At 36.6% G+C, this 23,100-nt stretch overlaps 1 protein-coding gene across 1 annotated transcript in view; it reads right to left on the bottom strand.

Annotated features, from left to right (window-relative positions):
* Positions 1 to 12,160: 12,160 nt before the first annotated feature.
* The window catches only part of FAM171B (family with sequence similarity 171 member B), a 71,753-nt gene continuing 60,813 nt past the window's right edge, over positions 12,161 to 23,100 (bottom strand). The window contains exons 7-8 of the mRNA XM_017881433.1: positions 16,872 to 16,995; positions 12,161 to 16,621 (exon numbers count right to left, since the gene is read on the bottom strand). Coding sequence (XP_017736922.1) covers positions 15,277 to 16,621; positions 16,872 to 16,995 — 1,469 coding nt within the window. The 3' untranslated portion in view covers positions 12,161 to 15,276. The remainder of the gene's footprint in view (positions 16,622 to 16,871; positions 16,996 to 23,100) is intronic.

Genomic DNA, 23,100 nt, shown 5'->3' with positions numbered 1-23,100 from the left:
CAGAACACAGGTGCACAGCTCACTGGTCAACTTGAGGACATTTCTGCCTGGGGCTGTTTCTCAGGTGTGAATTGCAGGCAGAGTTTTTGGGCAATCCAGGGCAGGGGCATTTCTATGTGGGTCAGGCATGCCACAGGGCTGTTACTCAGGCATTGGACATGAACATGTAGCCACTCTGCCAGCCTAGGGGTATGGCACCTGCTCAGTGGGGGAGCTCTGGGGTGATGGGGAGTGAGGCACACAGCAGTCTGCTGGCTTAAGAGTAAGTTCACCCTGGGTGGGTTTCCAAGACTTTTTTCCAACTGGATGTGTAGGTAGTGGTGGTTGGTTTGTTTCCCTGCTTTGCAGGACCAGAGTCACTGCTGATCCTGGGCCCAAGCTCTACATAGCTGGGTTTGTGGTGGTCAGCCCCTGGCTCCCAACCACCCAGTGTGGGCTTGATGCAATGAAAATGGAGCCCCAGTGCTTCAGAAGTGCAGTGGCTACTTGCCCCCAGAGGAAGACACACTCCAGAGATGGCCCTGATCTCAACATGGCACTGTGCTGCAGCAGCTTGACTGGGTGTATGGTGGGAGTATACATCTTGTGCTCCTAATCTGAAGCAGTGCACCTATGTGAAGCCCTAACAGCTCTTTCAACTGGGCACAGGGCTTCGAGAGAACCGTATTATACTCCTGTACTAAGGACTTTAGGTATTTACGGTAGCAGTGGGGGCTGATGGGATTTTTCTGCTTACCTTCCTCCCTCACCTCCTCCGCCTCTGCAAGTGGAAGTCCCTCTTGTCTGCACCAATCTGATCTGGGTGAGGGAGACAGGACTTCAGAGGCCAGGTGCCTCCACACTGCCTTCCTGAGTTTCAATCACCATAGATACATCTCCACTCCCCTGCTGCACTCCCTTGAAGTTTTCCCTTCAACACCCGAGTCAATTCTTAGCTGTATTTTCATTGTCTTGGTCTTTTCTTGCAGGGGGAATGAGCACCAAGCATCTGCAGTCAGCCATCTTGCTGATGATGTCACTCCCATTTTGTACCTTGACCAATATGTCCCAATCCCCACGCCCACTCTCCAGCCCTTAGTAACCACCATCTACTCTCTATTTCTATGAGTTTCATTTTAGAGTCCATGTATAAGTGAGGTCTCACAGTATTTGTCTTTCTGTGCCAGACTTTTTTCACTTAGCAAAATGTCCTCCAGATTCATCTATGTTGTCACAAATGGCAGGATTTCCTTTTTTTAAAGGAAGAATAGTGTTTATTTTGTAAATATACCATAGTTTTTAATCCATTCATCCACTGATGAACACTTAGGATGACTTTATAATTTGGCTACTGTGAATAATGCTGCAATGAACATGTGCAGTATCTCTTCAGTGTACTCATTTCTTTTGACTGTATACTCAGAAGAATACTTGGTGGATTATATGATAGTTCCATTATTAATTTGAGGAACCTCCATACTGGTTTATGTAATAGCTTACCAATTTACATTCCTTCCAACAATGTGCTATGTAATTGGGATTGTTTTCTTGATTTCTTTTTCAGATAATTCATTGTTAGTGTTTACAAAGGCAACTGATTTTTGTACATTGATTTTGTATCCTGAAACTTTATTGAATTCATTTATTAGTTCTAAAAGTTCTTTGAAGCCTTTAAAGCTTTTAATGCATAAGATTATGTCATCTGCAGAGACAGTTTACTTCCTTTGTGATTTTAATACTTTTTTTTTTCTTGCTTAATTGCTCTAGCTAGGACTTCCAGTACTACTTGAATAGAAGTTGTGAGAGTGACTATTGTTCCAGATCTCAGAGGAAACGCTTTCAGCTTTTCATCATTGAGTATGATGTAAGCTGTGGGCTTGTCACATATGGCTTTTATGATGTTGAGGTGCATTCCTTCTGTAACTAATTTATTGGTAGTTTTTATCATGAAAGGATGTTGAATTTCGTTAGATAACTTTTCTTGATGCACTCAATATGATATTTGTCCTATATTCTGTTAATGTGGTATATCAATTTATTGATTTGCATATATTGAACCATCCTTACATCCCATTAATAAATCCCACTTTACCACAGTGAATAATCATTTTAATGTGCTGTTAAGTTTGTTTCACTAGTGTTTTGATGAGAATTTTTGCATCTATGTTCGTCAGAGATACTGGATTGTAATTTTCTTGTAATGGTATTGTCTGGCTTTGGTATCAGGGCCTCATATAATTCACTTGAAAGTTATTTCTTTTCTTTGATTTTGGAAGACTTTCAGAAGGATTGGTATTAGTTCTTCTTTAAATGTTTCATAGAATTCAGCAGTGAAGGCATCAGGTCCTGGGCTTTTTTTGGTGAGTGATTTCTTAAAAAAATTATTAATTCAGTCTCCTTGCTTGTTATTGATCTGCTCAGATTTTCTACTTAATAATTCAGTCTTAGTAGATTGTGTGTATCTAGAAATTTATCCATTCCTTCTAGGTTATCCAATTTGTTGGTGTATACTTGGTAATCTTATTAACCTCTTTATTTCTATGTCTTTAGTTGTAATAGCTCCTTGTTTATTTCTGATTTTGAGTCTTCTGGTTTTTTCTTAGTGAAAGGTATATCAACTTATCTTTTAAAATATAACAACTCTTAGGTTTATTAATCTCGTCCATTGTTTTCCTAGTTTCTTTTTTTTCCTGCCCTGATCTTTATTATCTTCCTTATACAAACTTTTTCTTGGTTTGTTCTTTTTTCAGACCCTTTTGGCGTAATGTTAGTTGACGTATTTGGATTTTTTTCTTTTATAATGTAGGCATTTACTGCTTTTGCTGCATTCCACAAGCTTTCATATGTTTTGTTTCCATTTTCTTTTGTATTAATATAATTTTTAATTTCTATTTTAATTTCCTCGTTTTTTTTTTTTTTTTTTTTTTGAGACAGAGTCTTTGCTCTTTTGCCCAGGCTGGAGTGCAGTGGCATGATCTCGGCTCACTGCAAGCTCTGCCTTCTGGGTTAACACCATTCTCCTGCCTCGGCCTCCTGAGTAGCTGGGACTAAAAGTGCCTGCCACCGCGCTAATTTTTTGTATTTTTAGTAGAGATGGGGTTTCACCATGTTAGCCAGGATGGTCTTGATCTCCTGATCTTGTGATCCATCCGCCTTGGCCTCCCAAAGTGCTGGGATTACAGGTGTGAGCCACCATGCCTGGTCTTAATTTCTTTTTTGATCCATTAGTTGATCAGAAACCTATTGCTTAATTTCCACATATTTATGAATTTTCCAATCTTCCTATCATTGCTTTTTAGTTTCATATTATTGTAGTTGAAAGAGATATTTGAGATGATTTCAATCTTCTTAAATTTGTTTTCTTTTATGACACAACATAAGAATGTTTCATGTGTATTGGAGAAGGATATGTTTCATGTGTATTTGATATGTTTCATGTGTATTTGAGAATGTTTCTTGTGTATTTCATGTGTATTTGAGAATGTTTCATGTGTATTTGAGAAGGATATGTATTCTGCTGTTAGATGGAATGATCTTTCTATATGTCTGCTAGGTTCCTTTGGTTTATCATTCAAGTCCACTTCATCCTTATTGATATTTTTTTCTTTTTGGTGTGGACAATATATCCATTGTTGAAAGTAGAATATTAAAGTCCCCCACTGTTATATTGCTGTGTATTTCTCCTTTGTGTTAATATCTGCCTATTATATTCAGATGATCTGATGGTGGGTGCCTGTATATTTATAATTGTTATAACCTCTTGATAAATTGACATCTTTATTATATATGAACACTTTTGTCTAATGCAGGCATTTACTACTACATTAGAATTTTATAGTTTTACAGTTTTTGACTTAGTCTGCTTTTTTCTTTTGTAAGTATAGGCACCCCTGCTCTCTTTGGTTATAATTTGCATAGAATATCTTTTTTCATTCACTTACCTTCCATGTGTCCTCAAGCCTAAAGTGAGTATTTTGTACACAGAATGTTATTGGATCATATTTTTCAACTTATTAATTTTTTTTATTTCAATAGGTTTTGGAGAACAGGTGGTGTTTGGTTACATGAATAACTTCTTTAGTTATTCTCAGATCTCCGAGATTTTGGTACACCAAACATTCAGGCAATGTACACTGTACCAGTGTGTAGTCTTTTAACCCTCTCCCTGCTCCCATCCTTACCTTAGGTCCCAAAAGTCCATTGTATTATTTCCACACCTTTGCATCCTTGTAGCTTAATTCCCACTTACGATTGAGAACATAAAATGTTTGATTTTCCATTCCTGAGTTACTTCACTTAGAATAATGGTCTCCAGTTCCATCTAGATTTCTGCAAATGCCATTATTTCATTCCTTTTTATGGCTGAGTAGCATTCCATGGTATATATTGATATGATTTGGCTGTGTCTCCACCCAAATCTTATCTTGAATACCCACATGTTGCGGGAGAGATCTGGTGGGAGTTAATTGAATCATGGAGTAGGTCTTTCCCATGCCATTCTTGGGATAGTGAATAAGTTTCACAAGATCTGATGATTTTAAAAAATGAGGGGTTTCCCGCACAAGCTCTCTTTCTTTGCCTGCCACCATCCATGTAAGATATGACTTGCGCCTCTTTGCCTTCCACCATGATTTTGAGGCCTCCCTAGTCATGTGGAACTGTTAAGTCCATTAAATCTCTCTCTCTCTTTTTTTTTTTTGTAAATCGTCCAGTCTCAGTATGTCTTTATCAGCAGTGTGAAAAGGAACTAATACATATATACACCACAATTTATCCACTCATTGATGAGCATTTAGGCTGGTTTCATATTTTTGCAATTGTGAATTGTGCTGCTATAAACATGCATGTGCAAATATATGTTTTGTATAACACCTTCTTTTCCTCTGGGTAGACATCCAGGAATGGGATTGCTGGATCAAATGGTAGTTCTACTTTTAGTTCTTTAAGCAATCTCCACACTGTTTTCCATAGTAGAATGATTATTCCTTCAAGTATGTTGACCAAACTTTTAGATTTCTCCTCAGGAGCAGCAATTATTCTTAGGTTTGGTCTTTTAACATAATCCCAAACTTCCTGAAGGTTTTGCTCATGTTTTAATTTTTATCTTTGTCCTTATTGGGTCGGGTTAATTCAAAAGCCTTGTCTTCAAGCTCTGATGTTCTTTTTTCTGCTTGTTCGATTCTATTGCTGAGACTTTCCAGTGGATTTTGCATTTCTCTAAGTATGTCCTTCATTTCCAGAAGTGATTGTTTTTTATTTACGCTGTTTATCTATTTTTCTATTCATATCCTGTGACATTAAAGTTTCTTTAAGTTTGTATTCACCTTTCTCTGGTGCCTTCTTGAGTAGCTTAAAAATCAACCTTCTGAATTATTCTGGCAATTCAGAGATTTCTTTTCAGTTTGGATCCATTGCTGGTGAGTTATTGTAATCTTTTGGGGGTGTTAAATAACCTTGTTTTTTATATTACCAGAATTGTTTTTCTGGTTTCTTCTCATTTGGGTAGACTATGTCAGAGGGAAGATATGGTGCTTAAGAGCTGCTGTTCAGATTCTTTTGTCTTATGGGGATGTGGTGCTCTCCCCATTCCCCTAGGGATGGGGCTTTCTGAGAGCTCAACTACAGTGATTGTTGTTTCTCTTCTGGATCCAGCCACACAGCAGAGCTACTGGGCTCTGGGCTGGTTCTGTGGAGTGTCTGCAAAGAGTCCTGTGATGTGATCCATCTTCAGGTCTCTCAGTCATGGATAACAGAACCTGTTCCAATGCATGTAGCAGGGGAGTGAAGTGGACTCTGTGAGAGTCCTTTGTTGTATTTTTGCTTAGTGTGCTGGTTTTGTGTTGGTTGGCCTCTGGCCAGGATGTAGTGCTTTCAAGGGAGTATACAAGCTTGCCCTAAGGTCACCTGGATAAGTATTTGGGTGTCTCAGGTGGTGGGTGGGCCACAGAGCTTCCAAGAAATTATGTCCTTTGTCTTCAGCTACCAGAGTAGGTAGAGAAAGACCATCAAGTAGGGGTGGGGTCTGAGCTCAGACTCTTCTTGAGCAGGGCATGCTTCAGCTGTTGTAGGGGGTGGGGGTGTGGTTCTCAGGCTGATGAAGTTACATTACCAGGGAGATTATGGCTGCCTCTGCCACATCATACAGGTCACAAGAGAAGTGGGGGAAAGCCAGCAGTGACAGGATTTACCCAGCTCCCATACAGCTGGAAAGGCTGGTCTCACTCCCACTGTGTCCCCCTAACCACACTGAGTTTATTTCCAGGCAGCCAGTGAGCAGGGCTGAGAACTTGCCCCAGGCTACAAGCCTCCCTGCTGAGAAAGTAAACAGGGCTTTCAGGTTTCATGCCTCCCCACCTTCTTTCTGCAGCTTCTATGTTCATATCTGTATTCCAGGTCACTCCCTCCCCCAGTTTCTGTCCAGGAAACTTCACCTTCAGTTGAAATTGTTACAAAGTTCAGCTGAATGTTTCCTTTCCCCTCATCTTTCCCCATTTCCACTGCCAGCAAGGACCCCTATGAGATAAAGTCAGAAATGGCTTCCCTGGGGACTGAGAGGGCCCACAGGACTCCTCCCTGTGCTTCCTCTACCCCCATATTTTGCTCAGCTCTCTAAATTTGTCTCAGCTCCAGGTAACGTCAGATCCTTCTCCTGTGATCTGGACCTTCAGGTTTCCCAGGGAGGATGTGTGTTTGGGGGTGGATGTTCCCTCTTTTACACTTTGAATACTCACATTCTTTTGGCTGTCTCATAGAACCTGCAACAGCAAGCCGCTTCCTTCAAAGGGCCTGTGGAGTCTCTGATTTTCTTGGTATGTTACTGCACTAATTCTTGGAGCAAAGGTTCACAGTGTGAGCCTCCACACGCTGCTCTGAGTGGGAACTGGAAGTTAGTCCTGTCTCCTATCTGCCATTTCTTTCCAACTGAGATAATATTTTTTAATCCATTTAAACACTGCATCTTTTGATTGGAAAATACATTCATTTGCATGTAAAGTAATAATTGATATGTAAGAACTTTTGCCATTTTGTTGTTTACTAATTGTTTCGTTATTCCTTTTTTCCATTATACCATTCTTTTCTTCCTCCTTTGTAATTTGTTAAATTTTTAGAGTGCATGCTTTGACTGTTTTTTTTAATCTTTGTGTATTCACTAGAGGTTTATTTTTTCTTTGTGTTCACCATGGGACTTATATGAAACATCTTATTGTTATAATATTCTATTTTGAACTGAAAACTTAAGTTCAATAGCATACAAAACCCACACTTCTACTTCTCTCCTCACCACCTTTTAGGCTATTGATGTTACATTTTACATCTTTCTATTTTGTTTATTTATCAGCAAATTGTAGCTATAGTTATTTTTAATACTTTGGTCTTTTAACTTTTGTATAGAGTCAAAAGTCATTTACACACCATTATTACAGTATTAGAGTATACTGGATTTGACTAAATATTTACCTTTACCAGTGAATTTTGTACAAATGGTCCCCAACTTACATTGGTTTGACTTATAATTTTGTGACTTTATGATGGGTTTATCAGGATGTTTCCCCATTATAAGTTGAGAAACATTTGTACTTTCATATGTTTTCATGTTGCTATTTAGCATCCTTTTGTTTCAACTCTAAGAACTTCATTATTTCTTGTAAGGCAGGTCTACTGGTGATGACTTCTCTCAGGTTTTCTTTGTCAGGGAATGTCTCTCTGTCCTTCATATGTGAAGGACATCTTTGCCATGTATAGTATTACTTGTTAAGAGTTTTTTTTTTTTTTTTTTTCTTTTGCACTTTGAATATGTTCTCTCACTTCCCCCTGGCTTGCAAGGGTTTTGTTAAAAAGTCTGCTGATAGTCTTATGAAGGTTCCCTTGTGTGTAATAAGGCACTTTTCTCTTGGTGCTGTCAAGATGCTGTCTTTGATTTTTGAACATTTGATCATAATATGTCTCAGAATATTCTTCATTGGGTCTGATAGAGTTTGGATATTTGTCCCTGCCTAAATCTCATGTCGAATTGTAATTCTTAGTCTAGTGGGAGGGGTTTGGATCATGGAGGTGAATCCCTTGTGGCTTGGTGCTGTTTTCATGATAGTGAGTGAGTTCTTACAAGGTCTGATCACTTAAAAGTATGTGGCTTCCTGTAACACCTGCAGAACCATTAGCCAATTAAGTCTCTTTTCTTTATAAGTTACACAGTCTCAAGTATTTATAGCAATGTACGAACAGGGTCAATCTTGCTTAGGGGTTTTTGAGCTCCATGAATCTGGATGTCTATAATCCTCTCAATATTTGGGAAGTTTTCAGCTACTATTTATTTAAATAAGTGTTCTTTAACTTTCTCTCTCTCTCTTCTTTCAGAAACTCCTATAATTAATAATATATCTGTATTTGATGGTGTCCCATAAGTCTCTTATGCTTCCTTCATTCTTTTTCTTCCTATAATTGGGTAATTTCAACTTTTCTGTCTTCAAGTTCGCTCAGACAACTAGCCTATCACCAGGTGTACAGACTGGTGTGGCTTCCTGTGGGTTTCTGGGAAGGCTCCCCCTGGGTCACTGGGTAGTTCTCTGGACAGGCAGTATTGGCCCCAGCTCATAGATGAGAGGGACTTAAAACAGTTGCAGGGCTGCTTCAGGTTCCACAGCTGAGACTAAGTTTGACAGCTCTGCCTCCAGGAACTCAGACAAGTATGTCTCCCCCTGGGGACCTCATGGGGCAGGACTGCTTGCAGTCTGCAGCTGACAGAGCTGAAGACAAGTCTCTTAGCCATTTCAGGGTCCACAGGAAGAAACAAAGTCAGCAGGCCAGTCACTCAAGGCATAAATGGCATGACTTTATCTGCGTTCCTTGGTGGGTGATTGTGGTAGCAGGATCAAGGCCAAACATGGCTGCAACTGAGTTCTCAGGATGACAGGGCCATTTCCAGGTCTGGAACTGGGACCATAGCCTGTGAGATTTCTACATGGGCACAGTTCTACCCTCTAGAATGGCCTCACTAGGTCTTGAGCTCCAGTAGGGTTTCACAAACTCCTATCTGAATTCCAGAGCTCCCACAAAGGCACTTTTGCCTTTGTTGCTTGAGAGGATACAAGCAGGGGAGCTCCTATTTTACCATCTTGCTGATGTCACTCTCTCCCCTTCTCAAAACACTTCCAATTATTCCACTGAAAAAAAATCCATTATCATTCATCTAATTCATTACTCCATTAATCAATATTTATTGAGTACATACTATAACAAAGGTACCATTAAGAATTGGAGGAATTATAAAGCATGGTTTGTGTCCATAAGGATCTTGAGGTCTAAGAAGACAAACATAAGCAAGATATCAACATAACAATTTAGTACATGCAATCAGGCAGTATTTGCTTTAGAAGTGAAATGAGCTCATCTTGGGGCAGATGGAATTTTGAAATTTCCTGATTCAGATTAGTTTCTTACTAAGGCTAATTTTAATAGTATCAAATCTCACCCTGACTTAAAAAAAGAAAAAGGCAGGAAAGACAGGTCTCAATTTCAAGAAGAGTAAATACAGTTCTCTTATCACTAATTCATGACAGCTTGCTCTTACGTCTCATTATGAAAAAAGAAAATAATAGAACAGTAGCAAGGATTACTTTTTGAGAAAACAGAATTTCAGAAGACAGGTATGTGTTAAAGATTGTTATCATGAAATTACTTTCAATATTCTTTTCTTGTCATTTTATTTAAACATTAAGGAAAAAAACTTATTCAGAGAAATAATTTTTCCCTTCCTTTTATAAGTATAAGCAGTCCCTAGAAATAATTGGTAAACTCCTTAATTATAGATCTCGTCTACTTATTAACATACTCTTCACACATCAATAGGTTTTTGTTGAATAATCCATGAAAAATGACAGAGCAACTCTTGTAATATTCAGAATACTAAATTTTAAAAGTAACATGAGGAATGTATCTGCAAAGTATGTGTTTTTTGTATTTTATGACACAAACTTTCAGATCATCTAAATCAGATAATCAGGGTTTTTGAAATAGTCTTATGTATAAATGTTGGATACTGATGAGCTAATTTTAAGTTGAATTTTAGAGTATTTTCTATGAAAAATTAATCTAATTATTTGGAATTGAAATATGGAGATATGTAAAATAAAAATTCTGAGATTATTACTCTATATTGTTTTAGGTAGCTCTATTACCTTTCAGTATAGCATTTAGAAAGGTTTCTAACTAAGCTGTCAAGTGTAATAAGTCCAGAGACTCTTGATGTAATAATTTGTTTTGAATCAGACTGTCTGCAGTTAGTCTAGTGTTTTAATAAGGTCTACAAGGATTAGAACTAGTCCAACATATGAATTATATACCCCTAATCAACCATAAGAACAGAAAAAAAAAAATCAACATTTTTTTTTTTTTTTTTTTTTATTTTACAGGAAAAATGCGGTACTGCTGTTCAAGACTGTGGAATACCATTCAGACCCATAGCAGGGGTAGACTTGAAAATCCAGGAATATAGTTTCAACTAAGAAGGTTTGTTGCCTAGGGGGATAAATAGCATATGCTTCTAAAGATGTGAACTTCTTTTTTAAATAACGGTGGGTTACATCCATCATGTAAACTTCCAAAAGAATAGGAAACTATTCATCTACTATTAGCTTAACCAAGGCAGGAAACGTGTTATTGCAAAATATTTTAACAAACATCACAGGTAGTTTTAAAATGTAATCTTTAAGCTTACCTTTTTTGGAAAGAAAATAGTTTTTTTTTTCTAAGATATGTACCATTATATACTTGATGAAAATGTTTTCCCATAATTTGTCATTGAGATTATTAGCTTTTCAGCATTTAATATGGCAAATTGTGGTTGACTTCTAGACTATTTTCTTCTAGTTAAACTCTGAAGATGCTATGTTTTAAAAATCTTAATAGGCAGAAATCTACAGTCCTCAAACTGAGGCTCAAAATGAAAAGATAAAGACAAGTCAAAGAAATAATATTTATTTTGATGGAGCAAACAAATTCAAAACTAAGAAAATAGGGCAGTTTTCTCAGAAGAAATTAGCTCTCCAGTTGATTTAGAGAGAACTTACTAAGTAAGCTGTCTCACTGTGTATCCATCTATTAAGAAATCCACCTATAAAAGAGGTCCACAAGGTGATTTCATGGGGTCTAGATAAAGAAACACTGGTGTAAATATTTTTCCAACATTTACTTCAAGGAAAGGATCACTGATTATCTGCCAGTTATTAAGTACCGAAAGGTGAATCACTTTTGATAAACTTGTTAAAATGTCTCTTAATTCCATCCAACTACTTTTCTTACAGTTCTTACATCTCAGTCTTCCCATATTAGTTTCTCTTCTGAGATGAGAATGTGATGATCAGATCATGAACATCATCTGTTTGGCAGCTGTTTCTGATTTATGAATAGTTTTGTTACAAACCAGTACCATGTGAGTTAGGGTCCCCTATGGCTCCTCCAGGGGCTGTATCATTTCTGATCAGACTAAGACTCTCTTAGATGGAGACCAGGCTCCCTAACAAAGGTAGCCATAGCTTGGCTGGCACATGCAAGGATCCAAGTGAAACTATTTATCATAAAGCCAGTGCTGGGAATTACAATCTCTATTGGTGAGTGGATTCAGAGTCCAATTCCCATTAGAACTGACCAAAGCTCTTTTTAGTACCATATTAATTTATAAAAGTTACAGGAAATGTCTAAAAACATGGCAGTCAAGATAATTCTACAAAGTATTCTAAAGTCCCCAAATACAAACTGCCTGAACTGATTAAGCAGAAAGGTTCTTGGAGAGCTAACTCTTTAAATATAAACAGCCTTTATGTTATCATTTAGATTCAGATTTAGAGTTCAAAGAATATTTTAAAAAGGGGTTGAGGGTTTACTGTATCATTTTCTCCCTTAGGTGTTTTGGGATTTGTCATTTATTTTAGATTCGATCAGATTGTCTTAAGTCTCCTCAGTGGATGGAAAACAATTTGTCTACACTCAGCTCTAACAGTAAAAAATGGGAACTTTGGAGACATGAAGTATAAAGAAATATCAAGTTCATTATATAAACAAAAGGGGTTATTTTACTGTAGGAGATGTAATAAGTAAAAAGTAATAATTGAATACTTACTAGATTAAATGGCAATGTAGGGAGGAATGTTTTCTAGTTTACCAAAAATGAAACAATGCATCAAGCACATTTTAGATTTATTTTATTATTTTTAATGAACTATGTTTAACATTTTACAAATCTTCAGGTTGTTACAATTTTCAGCAGTAAATATAGTAGTAACAGCAATAAATACACCGAAATATGAGATTTCTCTGAAAGAATACAAAAAATAGAAACACCTGGAAATAAGAAGGCAAAATGTCAATTCTAGACCTGAAATAGAAATTAATACAGCTGAATTCCTTTACAATGCTGGTACATGGGAAAATGAGAAACTCATGCGCCTTATAAATGAATGTGTGACTTTGAGCTTCACCTTTCTGGGAAGTTTTGAGGGACATCATTTGACCCACAGATCTCTAAAACCCTATAATACATATCGATACCAGAGGATTCAAACACATAGTGGCCTGAAAATGATTGCCAAAGCAAAGAAGTGCTTTCATTCCTCAACATTTGTGATCTTTGTGGTATACTATGTATTATAAAAGGGCATAATCCCTATACAACTGCATAAAGTCATAAAAATTGATTTATAAAGTCTCAAGATCATCATATGTATTCAAAAATACATATAGCTGTGCTTTAGTAAATGAATCCATCAGTCAGTCGAGAGATAGTTTTGCCTTTAATATATATCCAAAGTATATACAATGGATCGACAAATGTTAACAATTTGTGACCAAAATTATCTAGGTTTATATTTGAAAAAACCTTAGTTTTCAATTTAAAAATTTAAGAAAGTTGTGAATATTGTTTATTATCACTTGGGTTAAGAAAAGTAGATGGCTTCAGCTTTTAACAGGAAATTTGTGAACTACTCACAAATGAGAAGTCACACTCTTTTGATCATTAGAAAAGATAAATTGCCTATAATTACCAATTGAGAACAGCATGTGCAGTGTAAAAATAATAAGGTTTTATTCTGAAACCAAACAAGTAGTTCTAGAAAAGCCCTTGGGATACATCATCTCATTTCATTTCCCTTACACAAAAATGAATAAAATAAGCGGCATACTTGAATGGTATACCCTTACACCAATATGTGTATTTCATTACCAAGCTGAGATGAAACATTTTATTTAAAGGTGGGAAAATAAACACTTAAAATATAAAGTTTTGCTATATAGTTTCTGACTTCATTCCAACATAAACAATTTATCAATATATACTGTATTCAAAAAACAAGAAATACTACTCACATGCAAAATGTATTGTTCCAACATGAAACACTAGGTCTATATTTTTAATAAAACTGCACATCTGTTTAATTTGGTTAACTGAAAGAAAATGTACACTTAAAAAAGATGTTATATCCTTCTAATAATGCAAGTCTATATCAAAGGCACTTCAGCAGAGCACTAACTTTAACCTTTTCCAAATCATTTTCATTTGTGCTGCTTTTGGTGTATCTTTCTGTGTAAGACCAATAAGAAGCCTTCTCTAATTGTTATAAGCCTTATCGCTTAAAAAAAAAAAAAAAAAAAAAAAAAAGAAAAGGAAGCCTATGTATTACCCAAAACATTTATTTCTTCTATGGATTGGAGTAATATATAGCAAATATTTACCTAGGGTCTTTACGTTCTTTGGGTTAACACAGAATGGTAGGAACGTTATTTGACAGGTTAGATGTTGCAGAAGTTGCAGGAAAAATTTGCACATCTAGCTATAATTTTACTGAAGCAAATGTGGCTATTTTGGTTCACTGAACTTGTTGACGGTCTCTATGTTGCTCCCATGTTGGATAGCAGGGAATGAAAAATAAAGCAATTTAGGATTTTACCCCACAAGGGAAAGGTGCTTCAGACATTTGCCTTCAGGGAAATTTTAAGAAAATGGAATCAGTTGATTTTAATGAATAATGAGCTTTTATTTTAGGATGTATGAATGGTAATTGAGTTAATTAAAAAGTTGTTCACATTGAATGCTTGCTATGATGAAAAGAATATAGATATATTACTTACAAAACTGAAAAAAGAAGTTGCAAAGGCTATAAGTGACATAGGGAAAAACTTTTACTTTTCCCCTGAAATTGAAACTGTTTTTCTTAAACATCTTTTAAGCAAATCAATATCTGGATATACAACTACTATCTTGAAGGTATTTTTGAGCCTCAGGAAAAATGGCATTTCTTTTTCTTCTCATCAACATTTAAGAAAAATAAATCAATGTTTATTTTTATCTCCACATATTTTAGTGTTCAAAAGAAACTTTCACATCATTTTTTAAAATTTCATAGCCTTTAAGTGACTGAGTTCAGGTTTTTAGAATAGAAGAAATATATTAAAACCAATTTAGCCTAAAAGTATCAGTGAGCCTTAAATCAAAGTCATAGATTATTTTTTCAGATTTGTAAAAAGTTTTCCTTGACAGCTAAGCTTGCTTCATTGTTGAGGGGAAGAAAAAATAATTAATTTTTAAATAAAAACTCAGCATTAGAACATTAATGGCCAAATTTCTAAATTACAAATTAACACCTTACTTATTTTGTGAAGTTATATCCAAAAACAACCAAAGAGCTGGTGTCTCCCTCTCTAATGACCAAGTAGCTTCTTGTCCATATTATATAAACGTAGGATTTACGTTTGGGATGATACAATACACATGCTGTTTAAAGACCAAACAACATTTTCTTTGAGATAACTCTAGAGTAACATCAGTCCAAGTCATTTATCAAGTTATTTTTAAGTATAGGCAGAAGAGGACGTAATAGTAACATTTAAAAGAATATGATGCCTGAAGTCAGTTTTGCTTCTAAATGTTCCATGGGGTAGTCACCATGGCAGAGGCAACATTTTTGGAGGCAACTTGAGGAGTATATATTTCACTGTTTATTCTTAAGAGAGTCAAGGCCAAACTGGCTGGCTGAGCAACATTTTCAGAAAACTAACATCTTGATGCTCTTTTACATTTTGAAAACTTGGATACTGTAATTCATTACCCAAAAATAAATGAATAGGCCAGAAAAAGCATTCCTTGGTATCTTTCTCTCTGATTACTGAATTACCATTTACTCTGCTTGAGACATGTCCAAGAACCATGAGATTGCTCAGTCTCAACTTCTTAAGTTCATACTGCAATTTACAACAAGAAGCAAGAATAAACAGCACGAGACAGCAGACACACAATCCCCGTTGGAGTTAATTTATGGGAATCAGTGGGCGTTCCTCTCGCTTCTTCCAGATGTTAGTCTTGCTATCTCTTTTGGCTAGTGGTGGTCTGCCCCTTCTTTTAGTGGGGGATGTATTAGCTTCAAAATCTTCAACAGTGCTTTTCCTTCCTGGGGACTCTTCCCCAGGGTGCTCCATAATCACTCCACTCCCTCCATCTAGGATGTGCCTTAAAGTTGGGTCCTCAGGGGAACACACGGTGGTTCCACTCTCACTGCTGCTTAGGTCTAAATCTTCTAAGTAAAGGATCTTGGGCTGATGCATGCTTTTGATGAATGTTTTCTCCCTCTCGAGCTTTCTACTTGAGTGAAGCTCATTCAAGTCCACCCCAGAGTCCAGACTGGTGTCATTGCTCTGGGTTCTCTTGCCCTTTTTCAGGTCTATAAAGGAGTGCCTCACTTGCGCAACTGGCTTTCCATCAAGAGACACAAACCAGGCTCTGGGATGCGGGGAGGGCTTTCCTTTGGACAGCTCCAGGAGGGTCTGTTCTGAAATTCCTTGAAGTTCCGATGAAAATGGAGTCATTACAACAGCCTCATTTAGTGTTCCAGGAACAGAGACGGATTCCAGTAAACTGCTTGAATATCGGCTCCAATCTGAAGCCTGGGATGGTAAGCTCTGTTGACCTTCAAGTATGATATCCTCTTCCCTGGCATCTGGGGGCTGTGCATGAGAATGAATTGGCATTTTGGGCAAGGTCTGCGTAAAGTTCTCTCGATTTACTGGTTCCATCAGTTGGCCATAGACTAACTGTCCCTTTCTTGGCAAAGTAGCTGACTTAGCAGTATGTAACTGTTCCGGCGTGGAGAAGAGGTCAGATGTTTGAAGAATGGCAATGGGCTGGCTGTAAATATGCATAAGCTGTTCAGGAATATGGGAACGCCCATATGCCTCCTCATTACCTGTGAGATACCTCTTTTCATCTTGAGCATCACCTAGAGATGAAGATAGATTGTTGTTAATATGTTTAGGTTGTTTGGACCTTACACTGGGCTCCAAAGACTGTGTTGGGTTTCTTGAGTAATTATTTTGATTGACTGATAGAAATGCAACATCTTCATTGTAGATTTTAAAATCGTCCCGAGTTTTTACCATGGAAACTCTTTCTTCTGTTTCTGCCTTTGATGGTTCCTTTTTCTGAGGACTATATGAGGAGTTTTTGGCATTGAATAACTGTGACTTGTCCTCAGCTTTTAATGCAACTTTAACTGTACTGATATGATTTATGTGTGTTGTTGAAGTTGTCTGGTCTCTCTTGAGGACCTCAAGTTTAGTGATATTTCTTTCTCTTTTCTGTGGAGTACCACACTTATCCCTAGAGTAGAAGAGAAGGCAAAAAATATTTAAAAGTTATGACACAAATGGTTCATTTTTTAAAAATCACTCCACAATCTACACATCATATATGTGCAATGCTATTGTGAGATATGCAGATTAAAAATAAGAAAGGCTATATTGTAAGATTACATTTATTTCTACAAATAAACTTTTCAATGTACAGAATACACTGAAATGATACCATACCTTGATAATTTCTGTGTTTATAGCCATTAATATTTTCTTACCTGCAATAACAAAGTAGTACAGCAAAAAATCCAATGACAATGACTATTGTTCCTCCTAATATGGCTGTAAGAAATACTGTATGGTAGGCAGTTATGTCCTTGGAATCTTCATTTATACCTGAACCTACATGGTTCAATATAAACAAAGAGAAAATGTTATTTTAGATCAAATTCTCAACTATGTCACATGCTGGGTGAGGCACATTGAATAAGTGTACACACTTTTATTTGTTTGCTCCCCTCCTATGACAGATTTCCCTATGGGTGAAGTAAACCTTCCCTATCCGTTGGCTTCATTGACTGACTCACTTTAACCAATGAAATGTGAGCATATTAAATAAGTTTGCATGGTATGGCTCTGCCCTCTTGCTCAAGCCTTCTAATATGTGAATAGCATATCCCAGAGAGTTTTCATTCCTTCAACCTGGCATCTAGAATGAGAGTATCTGTTGAACTGAATGAAGCCAAGTTCAACAGTGTAGCAGACAACCTGAAACACTCATGAAATGTAAGTAGCAAATAAGTGTTTGATATTGTTAGCCACCGAGACAGCAGGGTTGTTTGTTACCGCAGCAGTGGCTATGACAGAAGATGCTGAGATGCTGCTATAGAAAGCTTAAAACATATGACATTGGCTTCCAGGCCAGGCAGTGAGAAAACTGTTTCAACAGGCAGTAAAACTGGTGATCCAAGTAACAAAAAAAGTTGGTAAAATAAACTGGGAGAAAATATTTTTAACTAATTTGAGCTTTGTACAAAGAGATTTTAAGATAGTAAATACAGCTGATAATCAACATTCTGTTTTATTTAATCTTTAAAATTTTAAAGACAAATTCAAAAAAAGGATTTACCAAAGCAAGCAGGGGTATAAAGAAATAGAATCCAAAAATTCTAAGACTTGAAGGATTAAGAGTTGCATCTCCTTCTACCTGGGCTCTAGAGTAAATGGAGCACAACTGACCCACTATCCTCCTGCTATGAGAACATACATATAGGAATGGAATTGTGATAAGCTTTACTGCAGTAAAAGCTGACTAGGATGATTTCAACATAAAATGAATGCTAGTGGTAAAACATACATATAAGACCAATGGAACAGAACAGAGAACCTATAAATAAATCCATACATCTATAGTGAACTCATTTTCAACAAAGGTGCCAAGAACACATATTGGGGAAAGGACAGTCTCTTCAATACACAGTGCTGGGAAAACTGGATAGCCTTATGCAGAAGAATGAAACTAGACTCTTATCTCTTACCGTATACAAAAATCAAATCAAAATAGATTAAAGACTTAAATCTAAGACCTCAAATTACGAAATCACCAAAAGAAAACACTGAGGAAACTCTCCAATAAATCTGGGCAAAGATTTATTGAGTAATATCCTGCAAGTACAGGCGACCAAAGCAAAAATGGGATAACATCAAAAGCTTCTATAGAGCAAAACAAACAATCAACAAAGAGAAGAGACAACCCACAGAATGGGAGAAAATAATAACCAGAATATTTAAGGAACTCAATTCAACAGGAAAAATTCTAATAATCCCATTAAAAAATGACCAAAAGACTTGAATAGAACACTTCCCAAAAAAAGACAAACAAATGGCAAACAGGTAAATGAAAAGAAGCTCGACATATTTGATCAGAGAACTGCAAATCAAAACTACTATAAGATCATCTTATCCCACCCAGTTCACATGACTTTTATACAAAAGACAGGCAATAATGAATGCTGGTGAGGATGTAGAGAAAAGGGAACCCTCCGACACTGTTGGTGAAAATGTAAATTAATATAGTCACTATGGAGAACAATTAGGATGTTTCTCAAAAAAAAAAAAATAGAGCTACCATATGACCCATCAACCCCACTGCTAGATATATACCCAAAAGAAAAGAACTCAATATAACAAAGAGATATCAGCACTCCCATATTCATTGCAGCACTGTTCACAGCAGCCAAGATTTGAAAGTGACCTAAGTGTCTATCAACAGATGAATGGATAAAGGAAATGTGGCATATATACACAATGGAGTACTATTCAACCATAGAAAAGGATGTGATCCTGTCATCTGCAACAACATGAAAGGGAGTTTAGGACATTGTGTTAAGTGAAATAAGCCAGGCACAGAAAAATAGACTTTGCATGTTCTCATTCATCTGTGGGAGCTAAACACTAAAACAACTGGAAATTGAGGGTAGAATGATGGTTTACCAGAGGCTAGGAAGTGTGGTGTGGGGTTGGGGGAGAGTAGGGATGGTTAGTTAATTAGAATGAGTAAGATCTAGTATTTTGATAGTACAACAGAGTGAATACAGACAATAATTGTACATTTAAAAATAAAGAGTATAATTAAAACATTTATAACAAAGAAATAAATGCTTGAGGTGATAAATACCCCATTTATGTTGATGTGATTATTATGCATGATTATTATGCATTGTATGCCTGTATTAAAATAGTTCATGTACCTGAGAAATATAAACACTTATTATGTACCCACAAATATAAAACATTTAAAAACGTGATAAAGATGAATGCTATTGGGCAGCTAATCTTGAGGTAATCTGCTTCAATATCACAAAGACTTCAATATCACAAAGCTCAAAAAGGTATATAATAAGTCTACTTATCAGTACCAATTATATTCTAATATGTATTCAGGGAGATAGGGTAAGAAGAGTGAGTGGTGGGGCAACTAGTTTCTGGTCATCTTTACCATGAGAAAACATCCAGAATGAGGCTCCCACCTGTACTGAGGACACTGAAGAATTTGAGGGACCACCACCTCTTTAATTTTATCTTTCAAATTTTCCATTAAAGATTTGGAGAAACAGTATTGCAGTTATGCATGTAGACTTTAGAGCCAAAGTGTCTGAATTGGAACTCTCACCTCACCATTTATTTTTATGCAGTCTTGGGAAAGTTTCATTTCTTTTCTATATACTTCCCCTATCTGCAGAGCAGTAACAGTTATTTAATCCTCAGCAGTTCACATGGGTAAGATATGAGTAAATACTTGTGAAACACTTAGACCAGTGCTTGGCTCACAATAAGTGCTCAGTTTATGCTATACCACACTATTGTTGAATGAAGCTTTAAGGTTATATTAAAACGGGCACTCTAATATTGGCCATAATTTCACAGATGGTGACTGATCTATCTTATTTAATAGACAAACAAGCACAATACTGTACGATATGAAATTTTGTCAAACATGAAATGACAGTAACTTTCTGCTATCTGTAGATTTGTATGGAGGGTTGGTTTGATTATAACTGGGCATAAATGAGTTTGTTTCCAGAATGGAATAATGCTAACAACTCCACAGGAATCCAACAAAACTCACATTTGGAAACAGGATGTTGACATATTGAGTTTGCCCCAAATCCTATACGTATGGCAGTAGCAAGAGAATGCATCTGTCTGTATGTTGTGTGCATGCATGCCTAAAAGGAGTTAGGTAGAAAAGCATTTTTTTCATTCAAGTATATTTAAAATGCACATTTAAAAAACTTGCTTATTAAACTCTGTACTCAACCACTTACTCTCCTACAGCAATCTGAAAAATTAATCTCTTGCACTTAATATTTTTCCAAGGAGTTCTAGAATTCTATTTAAACTTAAAAAACAAATTAACCACATTTATAACTAAAGAAGCCCTGCAAACACTAGCTCATCATAGGCACAATTTTGATTTTATAGTATTATATCTTAAAATGTTTAGGGACATTAGGAATTGTGTCATAATCAACATATATATATTTGGTCTCTGTCCCTAGTTTCTGGCACAGAGCTTCTAAAACACTTGGAATTTCCTGAGCAACAGGGGTTCTAGGAGTGTCTTTTGTTCTATTATGTGGTCTTTGACCCTGTTTCCTAACATAGAGCTCCCTTGGAATTTTCTGGGTGTTGGGAGTATCTTTTGTTCTAAGTTGACTCTGGACAGGCTCATGCTTGGGGGCTGGTGACCAACAAGCCATGCTTAGAAGCTTGTAGCTTTCAGCACCACCCCTCATACTCCGGGAGGGAGAATGGCTTGAGATTAAGTTAATAATTGATCATGCCTGCACGAGGAAGCCTCCATCAACATCAACAGTGTAGGGTGTGTAAAGCCTCTAGGTTGATAAACACATCCATGGACCAGAAGGGTGATATGCCCCAACTCTATGGGGGGAAAAAGCTCCTGTACACAGGACCATTGCCCTATGTACCTTTTCATCTGCTCTTCATCCGTATCCTTTATCATTTCCTTTATTACAAGCTGTTAAGTGTAAATAAGTGTTCCCCTGATTTCTGTGAGCTATCATAGCAAATAATCAAACCTGAGGAGAGAATTGTGCAAACCCCCCATTTGAAGCCAAATCTGAGAACCTGCTGCTTGCAATGGGCACCTGAAATGGGGGCAGTCCTATGGGATTAAACCCTTAACCTGAGGGGTCTGATGCTAACTAATGTCAGGATTGAATTGAATTACAGGATATAATCAACGTCCACTGAAAATTGGAGAATTGGTTGGTGTATGGAAAGATCAAGTGAATACACCTTGAGAAAATGGCCATCTGGAAGCCAGGAAGAGACCTCACCAACCCTGACAGCACCTTGACCTTGGACAGTAGCCTCCAGACTGTGAGAACATAAATTTCTGTTAATAGCCAGTTACTACTCTGCAGTTATTGTGTTATGGCAGCCTGAGCAGACTAACACAATATCCAACTCTCCCCATGTAGAAACAAGAAAACTAATGCTCAGTTGGGTAAGTACCTATTTCGAGCTCACTCAGTTAATTACAGACAAAGTAAGGGCTATCATCAAGTTATCCATATTTCTAATGTAGTATTCCTTTGACTGATATGCTTGCAGAATAAATTCTTCAAAAGCATCACTAGAAGATCTCTAATTCAAACTAAACAAGAAGCCCCTACTTTTATTTTCGTACTCATCCAAACAACATCTTTTCCAACAAATAATCTGGAACAGAACTTCCACGTGGTTTTAGAAAATAATTTTGGCTTTTGTAATTCATAAAGCTATCTTATATAATTCAGTTATTTTAGATATATTTTTAGTGTAAGTACATTTCTCTATAAAACTCAAATGCTCCATAGGTTCTTTTATTAAAATGAAATGAGTTGTATGAAATTAGTTTTTCATCAATATTTCATTATAGTTGCAAATATAGAATGGGATAAGGCCAGACAGCTGGCAAGATTGTATGATATTTTGCATCATGAAAAGCAAAAGTAACCACCCTCTGGTTTCTGAATAAATAATCCTGTAAGCACTAAGTTCAAAGAGAAATAAAAAGAACATTTCTCTTGATTATATATGGCTACTTAGTCCCAGCTTCTCAAGAGGTTGAAGTGGGAGGATCCAGAGTTTGAGCCCAGCCTGAGCAGGCAACATAGCAAGACCCAATCAATAAAGAAAATTCAAACTTGCCAACACAGAATGAAAATAAAAATCAAACTTGATTTTAAACACTAGAGAAAACCATTAGCCTTCAAAATAATAGACAGTCATAATAATGTTAGATGACAAAATGCTGCAGATAAACATATGTAAAATGTCATCCATGTTCTGGATCAGGGTAAGTACTAGGACTATTCCTAATCAGTATGAAATACCCAGGTAGCAACTACCCCTCAGCTGTGAGCCAAAACACTTGATAAACCAAAAGAATTATCTCTAATGCATGTATATCATAATCTTCAATCATGTATTCAACTTTCACTCTAAAATCTTCACTAAAATAACACTAAACGTTTTGCTTTATTTTTAATCTGTAAAAACACAAACCTACAAGAATAAAGGAAAATAAGCTATCATAATTGACTCATGAAAGCTGGTGGCAGGGAAAGCCAAGAAGCAATTTGATTTATGCCAACACATACCCAAAAGGCCCAGGAAGTGGTAGCAGGCTGACAGTACAACCGGTCTAGACTACTGCGGGTTAGAGAATTTTTCTTTTTTTCAAAATTTAATGGCTAAAATATGCAATGCTTGAATATTTTGAGGAATGTACACAACTTGAGATCAATGTAGGGTTTCCTGAGGTACAAATTACCTAGATAATTTGACAACATGTTAAATATAAGGAAATGAAATTCTCATTTTTTCCTAGAATATGAACAGATCTTCCCTAGGGGACAATTCACGGTTTTGCTCCCCAGCCTCCGTCTTCCTTCTGTTCAAAATGTCAGACCAATTTTCATCTAGTACAGGGGT

The sequence above is a fragment of the Rhinopithecus bieti genome, unplaced genomic scaffold, assembly GCF_001698545.2.
Source record: "Rhinopithecus bieti isolate Rb0 unplaced genomic scaffold, ASM169854v2 scaffold_12512, whole genome shotgun sequence".
Classification (NCBI taxonomy): domain Eukaryota; kingdom Metazoa; phylum Chordata; class Mammalia; order Primates; family Cercopithecidae; genus Rhinopithecus; species Rhinopithecus bieti.
This window is presented reverse-complemented; position numbering and strand designations above follow the sequence as displayed.